This window comes from Mobula hypostoma, chromosome 11 (genome assembly GCF_963921235.1).
Source record: "Mobula hypostoma chromosome 11, sMobHyp1.1, whole genome shotgun sequence".
NCBI classification, from domain to species: domain Eukaryota; kingdom Metazoa; phylum Chordata; class Chondrichthyes; order Myliobatiformes; family Myliobatidae; genus Mobula; species Mobula hypostoma.
The window spans coordinates 78,335,021-78,348,526 of record NC_086107.1 but is presented as its reverse complement, the minus strand read 5'-3'; the positions used below and the strand labels follow the sequence as shown (position 1 = coordinate 78,348,526).

At 40.5% G+C, this 13,506-nt stretch overlaps 1 protein-coding gene across 1 annotated transcript; it reads right to left on the bottom strand.

Moving 5' to 3' along the window:
- Positions 1-27: 27 nt before the first annotated feature.
- LOC134353481 (intestinal mucin-like protein) lies at positions 28-10,460 on the bottom strand. The gene is made up of 8 exons (XM_063061485.1): positions 10,388-10,460; positions 9,210-9,279; positions 8,996-9,105; positions 8,607-8,638; positions 8,324-8,501; positions 2,445-2,549; positions 2,285-2,325; positions 28-177 (listed from the first exon to the last, which is right to left on the bottom strand). Exons 1-8 carry the CDS (start codon positions 10,458-10,460, stop codon positions 28-30), a joined length of 759 nt encoding a protein of 252 aa, XP_062917555.1.
- Between the last annotated feature and the right edge of the window lie 3,046 nt (positions 10,461-13,506).

Here is a 13,506-nt window from a genome sequence, read left to right as displayed (position 1 = left end):
TCCTTTCTTTGACTATAAATAGAATAATTAAAGATCTGAGGAGTGGATAGTTACCTCTGCACAGTGAGTATCACACTTCACAGCAGTGCATTCAATAATATGGTGCTTGGTAGATGGATCCACTTTATCAGTACACTTGCAATTCTTGCACGTATCCTGAGGAACAATCATTCCTGGCTGGAACGCAAGTAAAGTTTATGTAGAGATATGTTTTCAATTTGTGCTGTGGAACTGTTAGATTTCACAAAGTAATAAGCCTCTGGAGTATTAGATGTATCCTGGTCCTCAAGTGTTGTGTGAAATTCAGAGTTATTAGTTTAAAAGTCAGAAACAGGAGCTTGCCATCATACCTACTCCACTTTTCAAAAATGTCACAGCTACTCTGGTTGTAAATCAACACTTCTATCTTTCATCCCCTTGCTGATGGAGAAGCTGCCTTAGCAATATTCAGACTCTGCAGAATGGAAAGATATGTGACTCTGGCAAAGAAAAAATACCTCACTTTTGCCTTAAATGAGTGATTCTTTACTTTTTGGTCTTATATGTCCTAGTCAAGTTTTCCTAGTTACCAGTCTAACCTGTCCAACTTTCCTCATTTATCAACCCTACTATTCCGGGGATTAGTCTAATAAACTATTACCAAAGCAGTAACATCCTTCCAACAGCAAGTTATACTGTACACATGCGATCACAAGTATGCCCATTGTAACTGAAGCATAATTCCTCCAGTTCCATTTTCCATTCAACCAGCAATAAATTTCAATACAATGTTAGCTTCTTCATTTTCTGCTGATTTTCCTGCTAGCCTCCTGTGAATCTTACACTTGGACAACTGCATCTCTGGAAATTTCAGAACTCTGCAATAATTCACCATTCAGACAATGTGCTTTATTTTCTTTGTTGAATGAGACCATTTTCCTTGTTACATTGCATTTACTAGATCCTTGCTCGCTCACTCAACCTATCTGAATGCCATCCCTTTTCTCAGTTTTCATTGTTTTCTCATTGGTGGTGCAGGCTCAAAGGGCCAAATGGCCTACTACTGCACCTATTTTCTATGTTTCTTCTATCTTCACCGTATCTGCTCTCAGGATGTGGCTTTTCATTCTAGAACTAAAGAGATGTCTTCCTTCTTCAAAGAAAAGGGCTGCCCATCCTCCACCATCAACACTGCCCTCACCTACATATCTTCCATCTCGCGCAAGTCTGCCCTCATCTCATCCTCCCGCCACCTGCCTCCTCTACTGCCATGATGAGGCCACACTCAGGATGGAGGATTAACACCTTATATTCCATCTGGGTAGCCTCCAACCTGATGACATGAACACCAGTTTCTTGAATCTCCAGTAATTGCCCCACTCCCTTCACCATTTCCATTCTCATTTCCCACTTTCACCTCATCTCCTTACCTGCCCATCACCTCCCTCTGGTGCTCTTCCCCCTTTCTTTTCTTCCATGGTCTTCTACCCCATCCAATCAAATTCCCCCTTCTCCAGCCTTTTATCTCTTTCACATGTCAGCTTCCCAGCTCTTTACTTTACCTCTCCCCACTCCTGATTTCACCTATCAATTGTACTTCTTCTCCCTCCCCCCATCTTCTTGCTCCAACATCTTATTCTTTTTCCAGTCCTGATGATGGGTCTTGGCCTGCAATATGGACTGTTTACTCCTTTCCATCGTTAGCTGCTTGGCCTACTGAATTCCCCCAGCATTTTGTGTGTTGCTTGGATTTCCAGCATCTGCAGATTCTCTCTTCACTGAACCAAACAATGTCACTCTATCTTCTTGATAGCTTCCTCACAACTTCCTTTACCCATTAATTAAATGCTGACTACAATTTCAATCTCCTTTGTTTTCAACTAATGTCCTCATGAATGTAGCTCTATTCCAATTTCACCTCACTACATTTTCACATTTTTTTCTGACATTTTATCCTCTTCTGAGTTAAAATGAATATTATCTCTGCAGATTCATGAACTGGAAGATGAGACAGAAACATGAAAAATATAAACCAAGTAATGGAAGGTAGGCTGAGTGCTTTAATTCTTGAGGCATGAAGGGATATGGACTACATGGAGGGATATGGTCTACATGGAGGGATATAGATTACCTGGCGAGTTATGGACCATGGACGGATATGGACCATGGACGGATATGGACTACATGGAGGGGTATGGACTACATGCTGTGTGATTGGGGTAAGACTGCTCTGTTTCCATGTTAGATGGTTCTGTGATTCAATGATGATCTCACTAATATCTCAGTGTATGTCAGCATATCTTACCTTGTATTCAGTATCATTGTACACACAGACGGCATTTGGTTCTGAAAATAAAATAGTAACCATTACCTTAACAATTCATTTACTTCAGACGAAGTATGTTGATTCAGATCATCAAGGTAATGAATGTGAAGCTACAGATTGAGAAAAGTGAAGTGCTTACCACAAGTATATTTTGGGCAACATCTGCCTTCATGCATATGGATCACTGGTGCATATCCAGTTTTGCAAAGAGGTTTCATAGCAGGACAGTGAGTCACATTACATTCTGAATGAGAAACAATTGACTCTTGTTAAGTACAACTTCTTTGGCTGTGAGAGATATTAATTAGAGAGGTTTCATTTACAGGTTGAACAAGATTTTTCCCCCTAATACTAGTCCTTTGGATCAGATCTTGATTCACCAGAGGATTCTGAATTCCGACCATGATTAACTCTTTCTGTCTCCGTTATATCATTCAATGGTGAGGCCAAAATTTCTGGTGGACAGTGATGAATGTGGAAGTGATTTGTTTATACCTACTCTGTTTTACATCTGATAACCAATGTTCACTCTGTGGAAATTTAGTCAGTTTCTGTTTTAGAAACATAGAGAACCTACAGTACAATAAAGGCCCTTCGGCCCACAAAGTTGTGCCGAACATGTCCCTACCTTAGAAATTACAAGGCTTACCTATAGCCTTCTATTTTACTAAGCGAAATGTACCTATCTAAATGTCTCTTAAAAGACCCTATCGTATCCGCCTCCACCACCGTTGCCGGCAGCCCATTCCACGCACTCACCACTCTCTGAGTGAAAAACTTACCCCTGACATCTCCTCTGTACCTATTCCCCAGCACCTTAAACCCGTGTCCTCTTGTGGCAACCATTTCAGCCCTGGGAAAAAGCCTCTGACTATCCACACGATCAATGCCTCTCATCATCTTATACACCTCTATCAGGTCACCTCTCATCCTCCGTCACTTCAAGGAGAAAAGGTCAAGTTCACTCAACCTGCTTTCAAAAGGCATGCTCCCCAATCCAGGCAACATCCTTGTAAATCTCCTCTGCACCCTTTCTATGGCTTCCACATCCTTCCTGTAGTGAGGCGACCAGAACTGAGCACAGTACTCCAAGTAGTGTCTAAACAGGGTCCTATATAAAATTGCAACATTACCTCCCGGCTTCAAAATTCAATTCCACGATTGATGAAGGCCAATACACCATATGCCTTCTTAACCACTGAGTTAACCTGCGCAGCTGCTTTGAGCATCCTATGCACTCAGACTACAAGATCCCTCTGATCCTCCACACTGCCAAGAGTCTTACTATTAATACTATATTCTGTCATCATTTTTGACCTATCAAAATGAACTACTTTACACATATCTGGGTTGAACTCCACCTGCCACTTCTCAGCCCATTTGTGTAGGCTATCAATGTCCCGCTGTAACCTCTGACAGCCCTCCACACTATCTACAACACCTCCAACCTTTGTGTCATCAGCAAACTTACTAACCCATTGCTCCACTTCCTCATCCAGGTCATTTATAAAAATCACGAAGAGTAAGGGTCCCAGAACAGATCCCTGAGGCACACCACTGGTCACTGACCTCCAAGCAGAATATGACCTGTCTACAATCACTCTTTGCCTTCTGTGGGCAAGCCAGTTCTGGATCCACAAAGCAATGTCCCCTTGGATCCCATGCCTTTTTACTTTCGCAATAAGCCTCGCATGGGGTACCATACCAAATGCCTTGCTGAAATCCACATACGCTACATCTACTGCTCTTCTTCATCAATGTGTTTAGTCACATCCTCAAAAAATTCAATCAGGCTCATAAGGCATGACCTGCCCTTGACAAAGCCATGCTGACTACTCCTAATCTTATTATACCTCTCCAAATGTTCATAAATCCTCCCTCTCATGATCTTCTCCATCAACTTACCAACCACTGAGGTAAGACTCACTGGTCTATAATTTCCTGGGCTATCTCTACTCCCTTTCTTGAATAAAGGAACAACATTCGCAACCCTCCAATCCTCTGGAACCTCTCCCGTCCCCATTGATGATGCAAAGATAATTGCCAGAGGCTCAGCAATCTCCTCCCTCACCTCCCACAGTAGCCTGGGGTACATCTCATCCAGTCCCGGCAACTTATCCAACTTGATGCATTCCAAAAGCTCCAGCACATTCTCTTTCTTAATATCTACATTCTCAAACTTTTCAGTCTGCTACAAGTTATCACTACAATCACCAAGATCCTTTTCCATCGTGAATACCGAAGCAAAGTATTCATTAAGTACCTCTGCTATTTCCTCCGATTCCATACATACTTTCCCACTGTCACACTTGAAAAGTCCTATTCTTTCACATCTTATCCTCTTGCTGTAGAATGTCTTGGGGTTTTCCTTAATTCTGCCCACCAAGGCCTTCTCATGGCCCCTTCTGGCTCTCCTAATTTCCTTCCTAAGCTCCTTCCTATTAGCCTTATAATCTTCTAGATATCTAACATTACCTAGCTCTCTGAACCTTTTGTAAGCTTTTCTTTTCTTCTTGACTCGATTTATTGCAGCCTTTGTACACCACGGTTCCTGTACCCTACCATAACTTCCCTGTCTCATTATCCATATAGAACTCCACACAAATATCCCCTGAATATTTGCCACATTTCTTCCGTACTTTTCCCTGCGAACATTTGTTTCCAATTTTAGCCTCCAATTTCCTGCCTGACAGCCTCATAATTCCCCTTACTCCAATTAAATGTTTTTCTAACTTGTCTGTTCCTATCTCTCTCCAATGCTATTGTAAGGGAGACAGAATTATGATCACTATCTCCATAATGCTCTCCCATTGAGAGACCTGACATCTGACCAGGTTCATTTCCCAATACCAAATCAAGTACAGCCTCTCCTCTAGTAGGCTTATCTGTATATTGTGTCAAGAAACCTTCTTGAACACACCTAACAAACTGCACCCCATCTAAACCCCTCGCTCTAGGGAGATGCAAATCGATATTTCGGAAATTAAAATCTCACATCACAACAACTCTGTTATTATTACACCTTTCCAGGATCTGTTTCCCTATTTGCTCCTGTTCCTATTGGGCAGCCTATAAAAAACACCCAGTAAAGTTATTGACCCCTTCCTGTTCCTAACCTCCACCCACAGAGACTCCGTAGACAACCCCTCCATGGCGTCCACCTTTTCTGCAGCCGTGACACTATCTCTGATCAACAGTGCCACACCCCCACATCTTTTGCCTCCTTCCCTGTCCTTTCTGAAACATCTAAAACCCAGCACTTGAAGTAATCATTCCTGTCCCTGAGCCATCCAAGTCTCTGTAATGGCCACCACATCACATTTCCAAGTTTTGGGCATCACCGGCACAGCCTACCCAACATCAAGGAAACATATACAGAAAAGTTCTGGAAAAGGGCCAGTAACATCATGAATGATTCCACCCACCTTCCTTGTGGACTGTTTGACCCATGGTCATCAGAGTGGAGGCTACATAGCATCCACACTATGACCACCAGACACAAAACAGCTACTTTCCCCCAGCAGTAAGGCTGACCAACATCTCCACCTACTAACCAACTCCGTCACACCCCCTAGCACCACAACTTGGTCATTTCCTGTCAGCAACCTTATGTACAGTGCCTAGTGTCAACTTAGGGACTTACAGTCAGCAATCATATGTATTTAAATTTATAGTGTATTTTTATTATTGTGTTTTTATCTTAATGTGCTTTTTGTGTTGCATCGGATCTGGAGTAATAATTATTTTGTTACCCATTACCCTTGGATACTGGAAACACTGTTCCCTCTAAGCTGAATGGGTGTATAGTAACTAAAACCCTCCCATGTACATGAGCTTTGGTGCCATGCAGCTGGAACTTTCCTTTGTTAATGTTAATGTTAATATAAATTTGAAATCATGCATACAATTTTCAAATCTATGTTAATATAATTGTGAAATACCTTGTAATTATGTGTTAATGAATATAATCCATATTTTTTCTAAATAATAAATATACCACAAGCTTTACTTCGAAACATTTTAGAATTTCAAGATGTTTACATTGCCAATTTTTCAAGTTAAAACATGTTATAAATTGTAACAATAAATACCGACAATGTCAGTAACTCATTGTGAGTAAACAGCTGGTCCACTGACCAGTCAAAACATTTTACTTTTGCCATTGTGCCTGTCAGTTGGTTTGACTGCCTGACATTGTTTACTTATGGTCTGGGTCTTTTTGATGTGCATATTACAAAAGAAAAACATTTAAAGTTTTATGCTTGGTTTACACAGCTGTAAATTATTTAGAGGGAATGTTGACTGGTCATAACATGAAACCATCCTGAATCTTGAAGGTGAATGGCTCTCATATGCTTTCGGAAATTTCAGATACACTACAGCCACTCCACTCCACCCACCTCACACTCAGATTGATCATCCTACAACTGTGCCTCAAGAATAATTTGCAGGTTTAATTGTACCCATGCTATTTTTGTGTAAGCCTTGTGTCTTCAATACAGTCTTTCTCACTTTATTTTACCTAAAAGTGTGTTCTGTCTTATATACACCATGCTTCAAAAATTGAGAAGCAAGAGACTGAAACATGCAGGAACCCAGAACAACAGACAAAGCACTGACAATTCCTTTCTTCCCACAGTTGGTTCACAAACTGTTGAATTCCTCCAGCAAGTTCAAGGCTTTAAATTTAGTCTTCTTCATCTTCTCCTTTTCCACGTACCTCTTCCCAACTTTTACTGTTCTTCAAGGTAAAAAAGATTTATTATCGAGCTAACTCTTTTTCAAGGTAAATACCCAGTTGTTGGGCTAACTAATTTCAGCAGGGTCCTTGAGTATGAGGGTTACGGGAAAGAAGGATCAGTGAATGCACAGATACTAACCAGACACCAAGGGAAGGGGGAACAAAGATTTTATGTTCTATGCAAAAGATAGGCTGGGATACGAGGAGTAACTCCATTACATAGTTAGAACTAGTGACCTACAACTCACTGACAAGGGTGAGGGAGTGCAAATGTTTAATGAGTTCAGAAGGACACTGAATGAGAATACAGCAAGGGAAAAGGCCAGAATATAGCTCTACACAGTGCTGCATTGACCAAAAGGTCCAAATGACTTCCTTTTGTGCTCTCCTGTTTTTTTTTCATGAATAAGCAGAATGAAGTGAAATTCAGCCTACTTTCCAATAAAATAATAATATAGGTGACTGTCCTGGCTCCTGAAGTAACCAGCAAAACTCCAATCAATATCTCAGTACAGTCCTGAAGAAGGGTTTTGTCCCGAAACAGTGACTGTTTATTCACTTCCATTGATGCTGTCAGACCTGTTGAGCATTTTAAGTGTGTTGCTCAGGATTTCCAGCATCTACAGACTTCCTTGTGTTTGTGATTAGCAACACTATGATCACTTTGCACTACAATTAACTTTATTTTTCTGTGTTATAATGATATTCTTTTTATAAAAATATGTACAATTTAAGTTGATTTAATTGTGATTATTGTGTATCTGATGTTATGTAGAGTATCTGTGATGCTGCTGTGAGTTGTCTATTGCACCTGTGCATGCATGTACTTCTGTATAGGACTGCAAACCCAACTTTAGTACAAGTATATATTACACAATGACAGTTTCTGAAGTTAATTGATTTAAACGCATCCACGTTGCCATCCTGATTTTGAAATTCATATCTCCTAAGAATTATATCAATAAACAAAACTCCCTCCAGTCAAACAGGCAAACTCATAATGCACATGGAGATAACAGAACAATTCATTCTGGTATTGAAAAATTAAATATTCATATACACCGTAACTTGCAAGATTGTTCATCAAAAGCCACAAAGAGAAGCAGAATATTTTCAGGTCAATGATCCTTCAAAAGAATTAGAAAAGTTTTGATGATAGGTTATTTCCAATTTTAATGAAGGATCAAAGAACTGAAGTGTTAACTGTATTTCTTAGACTGATCTATTGCATATTTCCAGCATTTTCTGTTTTTATAATTTATAAGGTATTTACTTACTGCACTTGGTTTCTGTACAACACAAGTCATGTTCATTTCTTTGAACAACTGGCACGTATCCTTGATCGTTGCATATGATTGATGGTGATGGTGGGCATTTATGTGGTTTGCAGACAACACTCAATGTTACATTGTTGCAAGAACAGTCTTGACAATTGCTTTGCCATGTTTCACCAACCTGTCACAAACACACAGTGATATGCAATAGGTTTCTATAAAGATGAAAGATGAAATTAATATAAATCTCAAAGACAGATCTCGCCTGCTTATCTGAAATACCAACCTGCCTTGGCTTTCCATCAGGCCCAATACAGTCTGTAACAGGCAGAAAGTAAAATCATTATTATTGTTATTATTGAATGAATGAAGAAAGAGGTGAATGATACAATAAAGTGAACGCTGATCAGATGGGTCAACATATTTCAGTCCAGCATAATACTATCACGCAAATTGGTCTGCTCAATACAGTGCAGCTTGAGCTGAGCTGTGTCCCTTGATTTTCTTGTACAATGCATTCTAACCCTCTCAGTGTGCATTGTTCAATTTCAATTACCTACTTTTATCATATGAATAGTACCTTGTCTTCAGCAACAGATATTTCTTCTGTTGTTGAAAGCGAGGTACTGTTGATTGAACTTCACAGACTTTAAGGTTGCATAATAAAACACCTACCACAGCTATCTGTACAGATGTCTGATGGCGTAAAAAGGAACTTTCCATCGGGACAGAAACAGCCTTCATCAACACCACTGTTATCAACGGGTGCATTGCTGTCAGCATGCCTAATCAGAAAGAGTGTGAAAATTATAATATATGGAGAGAAAGGTGAAGAAAATAATATTTTGAATAGCCATTAGGAATGTTTGGTTAAATAAACACAACAAACCTCAAACTACAAGTTGGCTGTTCCTTTGATGCACATGGTTTATATTCCATTGTTCCAGGGCAGTGATATACTGGATTAAAGTGAACAAGAATACACAAAATTAAACATTAGATCTACATAAGATTGCACTATTACACAACACAACACTTTTTGTCAATGGTTGCAATGTCTGGCACTCCACCACACTTGAAATACCCAGATTCAGAACATGAATGTAGCAGAGGAGTAAGGGAGGAGGCTAGTTTCCCATGGCAAACTCACTGATCACCAAAGGAGAAATGTTTTAAGAAATGACAAAAGAATCACAAGCTGGAAAGGCATCCCATGGGTGGGGAACCATGTGTTGAAATGATGGAGGTTAGTAGGGTGGCGGATAATGTGGGGTGATATGCTCTACTCTCACAGTGGTAGAAGGAGGGCAAACAGTCGGAGCAGGAGGTCTGTTTCCGAAGACATGCGGTGAGAGATGAAGTTCAGAGATGAACTATATGATGTTTATGGGTCAGTTGAAGGGGAAGTAAAGGGAAGATGATAAAGTGGTAGTAGTATTTTGGATGGAGTGAGAGATCAGAGAATTGAGACAGGATCTGAAGATCATGAGTATTTGGCCCTGAAGTCAAGATGTGCAGGTTTTTAAAGTGGTAGTGGAGTCTTGGGAAGGGAGGAGGTGATGTACTGTAAGACTCAGGTCAACCCTGCACAGGAAAGATTACATTGCTCTGGTTGGCCCAACAACCACTGCAAAGGCAATGCAGTCCAAGCTGTCCTGTTGTTCTCCAAAAGGAGGACTGCACAGCAAGGAATTTAATCTCTTATGTGTATCTCATGTAGATCGTTAGTTGTATGACTGAAACCTGCAAGGGGTTGGTCCAGTTTCTGAGCTGACATAAAACAACTATTGCCATGTTTTAGAAAATATGTTTAATATTACATGGCATGAAACCTAAATAGGAATAAAATTTCTAGTTGTACCATCTTTCAAAACTGAATTATTTTGCTCTGGAATGTACCGTTGCAAAGGATGACAAAAGCAGATGCAACAATAACTTTTGTAAAGAATTTGGAAAACTACATGCAGGGAATTTATTTAGCAAGGGCATAAAGAGAGAACAGTGGTCTGGATATGGAAAGATTGAGCTGAAAAAGCTCCTTCTATGAAGACATTACTACTTACTTACCACATGTTCCATTGGTGTGATCTCGCCATTTCACACAGACATCACCTTTACTCTTGCACATCTTAGCATACATCGCTATACTGGAACATGTTATTGTATCATTCTTGGCATGGCATCCATCATATACACATGCATCATAGTATGGGCCTGGAGGAACCTTGTCGTGGCATTTTGAGAAGATGCTAAGGGAAGAATAATGATGTTAGAATCCAAGAGGTTCTGCTTGTAACTGTCTATCTTCATGCATGTTGACAATGTCCATCTCCCTCTGCTCTGTCCCTCCATCCCAAGCCCACTGTTCCCTTTACTGATCCATTTCTTTTACTCTCTGAGTATTAGTATTCAGACCATTCATCGACACTTGATAAAATGTTAAAAGACCCCAGTCAACAGAGATGCTTGTAAAAAATATAATAGGGCAGAAATCCCTGAAGAAACTAGAAATTTGTGAACAAATTTTGGTAGCTAGAGAGTTTGTGGTGGGTGTTACAAACATTGGTCACTGAGGTTAGCTGGAGCTCGTGGGCAACTGTTTCAAGCTGGGGACCATGAGACATCACTAATTGATCTCATCTGGGGCTATCCATTTATGAAGAACACAAAGAGACGACAGCGACTCATCTTTGAGAATAAAATTCTGTTTGTTAAAATTACTAAATATCTCTGACTAGGTGGCCACATGAAGGGCAAGAAGTAGATGGTTAATTATTGCTGTCCACTGACTACAATCCACACCCTTGACCTTCATGCTCGGATATACTTACGGGCCGTAAATAATCATGCAGATGTTTGATGCTGCGCAAGGGCTAAGCGGTACTGTTATGGGGCTGAATGTGCTTTCCGCAGGCAGTGTAGTTGAACGATGAATTGGCACTGGGGTTGTAGTTCCTGTTTCACAAAATGTCTTGTTCTTGTCTGTAACTTTCCAGTGAACAGCTGAATCAGAGCAAGAAGATGCTATGGTTCCATCAGGCAATTTGCAGTCATCTGTCTTGTTGTTGGTACAGGTACCTATGCAAGTGAGAATTGAAAATTGAGACATTATTTCAAATGTACTTACAACATTGTAAGATAGTCATAACTGAAGAAGTTGCTCCACTCCATTTCCACATCCATCCAGGTCTAGTGTCTAGTGTCCTCACCTGTCCAGTGAGCGTCTCTTTTTGATATTCAATGTATATGTCATTGTTTTAAGAAGAATTTCATAATCTGTTTACTTGCAGTCCTGGCTCTGGTTTGAACATGTTGATCCCAAAGTGGAAGGTCAGATACATTGGGAGAGGCATTTCCACGAGATCAGTTGCTGTATTTTCTCTCAAACAAACAACATTCTGGGAAACCAGTGATAGTGGAAAAGTGAAAAAAAAGCCTCACTAAGTAGAAGATCTGACCATGATGATGAACAATATTTTTTTCTTAATTTAGTAAATTTCATAAGGAAATTTTGCAGGCATTATTAGAATGGAGAGCTTGAGGCTTTGGCTTAAGGGTCTTTGGGAAGAAGAGGTGGAGGCTAAGGTAAGTTTCTTTTTTTATTTGTCTATTGGTGTCTTGCTGGAGTAGGAAGAATGGATGCATGGTCAGTGGTGTGTCGTTCATGTCTGATATGGGAGATCTGAAAGACCTTCAATCTTCCTGACATCTACATCTGCATGAAGTGCATCCAGCTGCAGTTCCTCTCAGATCATATTAGGGAACTGGCACTGCAGCAGGATAACATACAGCTCATCTGAGAAAACAAGGAGGTGATAAATAAGAGGTATAGGGTGGTAGTTACTTTAAGTTGCAGGAGGCATGTTGCTAAGTGACTGTCAGAAGAGGAAAAGAGAATAATCAGACAGTGCAGAATATCGCTGTGGCTGTTGTCCTCAATAGAAACAAGAGAAATAGGACAGAGGATGGGGCAGTTGATGTATAGGTAAATGTAATGTGTACAGAGGCTGTGAGAAAGGATAGGCAGTGGGATGGGTTGAAGTGTGCCTATTTTAAAGCAAGAAGCATCAGGAACAAAGGTGATCAGGAACAAACTTAGAGCATGTGTTGGTACATGGAACTGTGACCTCGTGGCCATTACAGAGTCTTGCTGTCACAAGGGCAGGAAAAGCAGCTGGATATTCTGTAGATGTTTCAAGAAGGACAGACAGGGAGGTAAAAGAGGTGGGAAGTGGCATTGCTAATCAGTGAATTATCACAGCAGCAAAAAGAGAGGAGCTTGTGGAAGAGACAGTTTGGGTAGAAGTCAGAAATAGGAAGGGAGTAACCATACTACAGGGAGTATTCTGTAGAACTCCAATAATGAAAGGACACCGAGAAACAGATCATGAGGCAGGTTTTAAAAAGATGCAAAAATAACAGGGTTGTTGTTATGGGTAACTTCAACTTACGTGATATTGATTTGCCCCTTCTTAGTGCAAAAAGTTTAGATGAGGTGAAATTTGTTACGTGCATCCAGGCTGATTAGAGGACGACAGTGTCAGATATCTCCATAGGTGAGCATTTCAGAGAGTGACCACAACTCCCTAACCTTTACCATAGGCTTGGAGATGGATTGGAGCATATTAAACATATTATACTTTATTAAACTAAATAATTTAATTGGGGGAGGAGGAGTTATGAAGCTATTAGGCAGGAATTTAGGAGCATAAACTTGGATCAGATGGATGTACTCAGGGAAATGCATCACAGAAATGTGGAAGTTGTTTAGGGAGCATTTGAATGGGGCTCTGGATAGGTATGTCCTATTAGGGCAAGGTAAGGTGGTGGAGCGAAGAAACCATGGCTGATGAGAGATGAAAAGAGGATGAAGAGGGCTGAAAAGGGGAAGCAAGAAACATACTTAGGGCTTTGGAAGCAAGGGGCATTCATGGCTCTGGAGAGTTATAAGGTAGCCTGGAAGGAGCTGAAGAAAGCATGAGAAGGCTTTGGCAGGAAGGATTAAGGAAAACCTCAGGGAATTCTACACTACGTGAAGAACAGGACAATGAGGATGACTAGTGTGAGGGTAGGACTGATTAAGGGATAGAAGATGAAACATGTGATTGGAGTTGGAGGAGGTAGAGGAGGTCCTTAGTGAATAAATTGCTTCAGTGTTCACCAGGGTGTGGTTCCTTGATGACTGT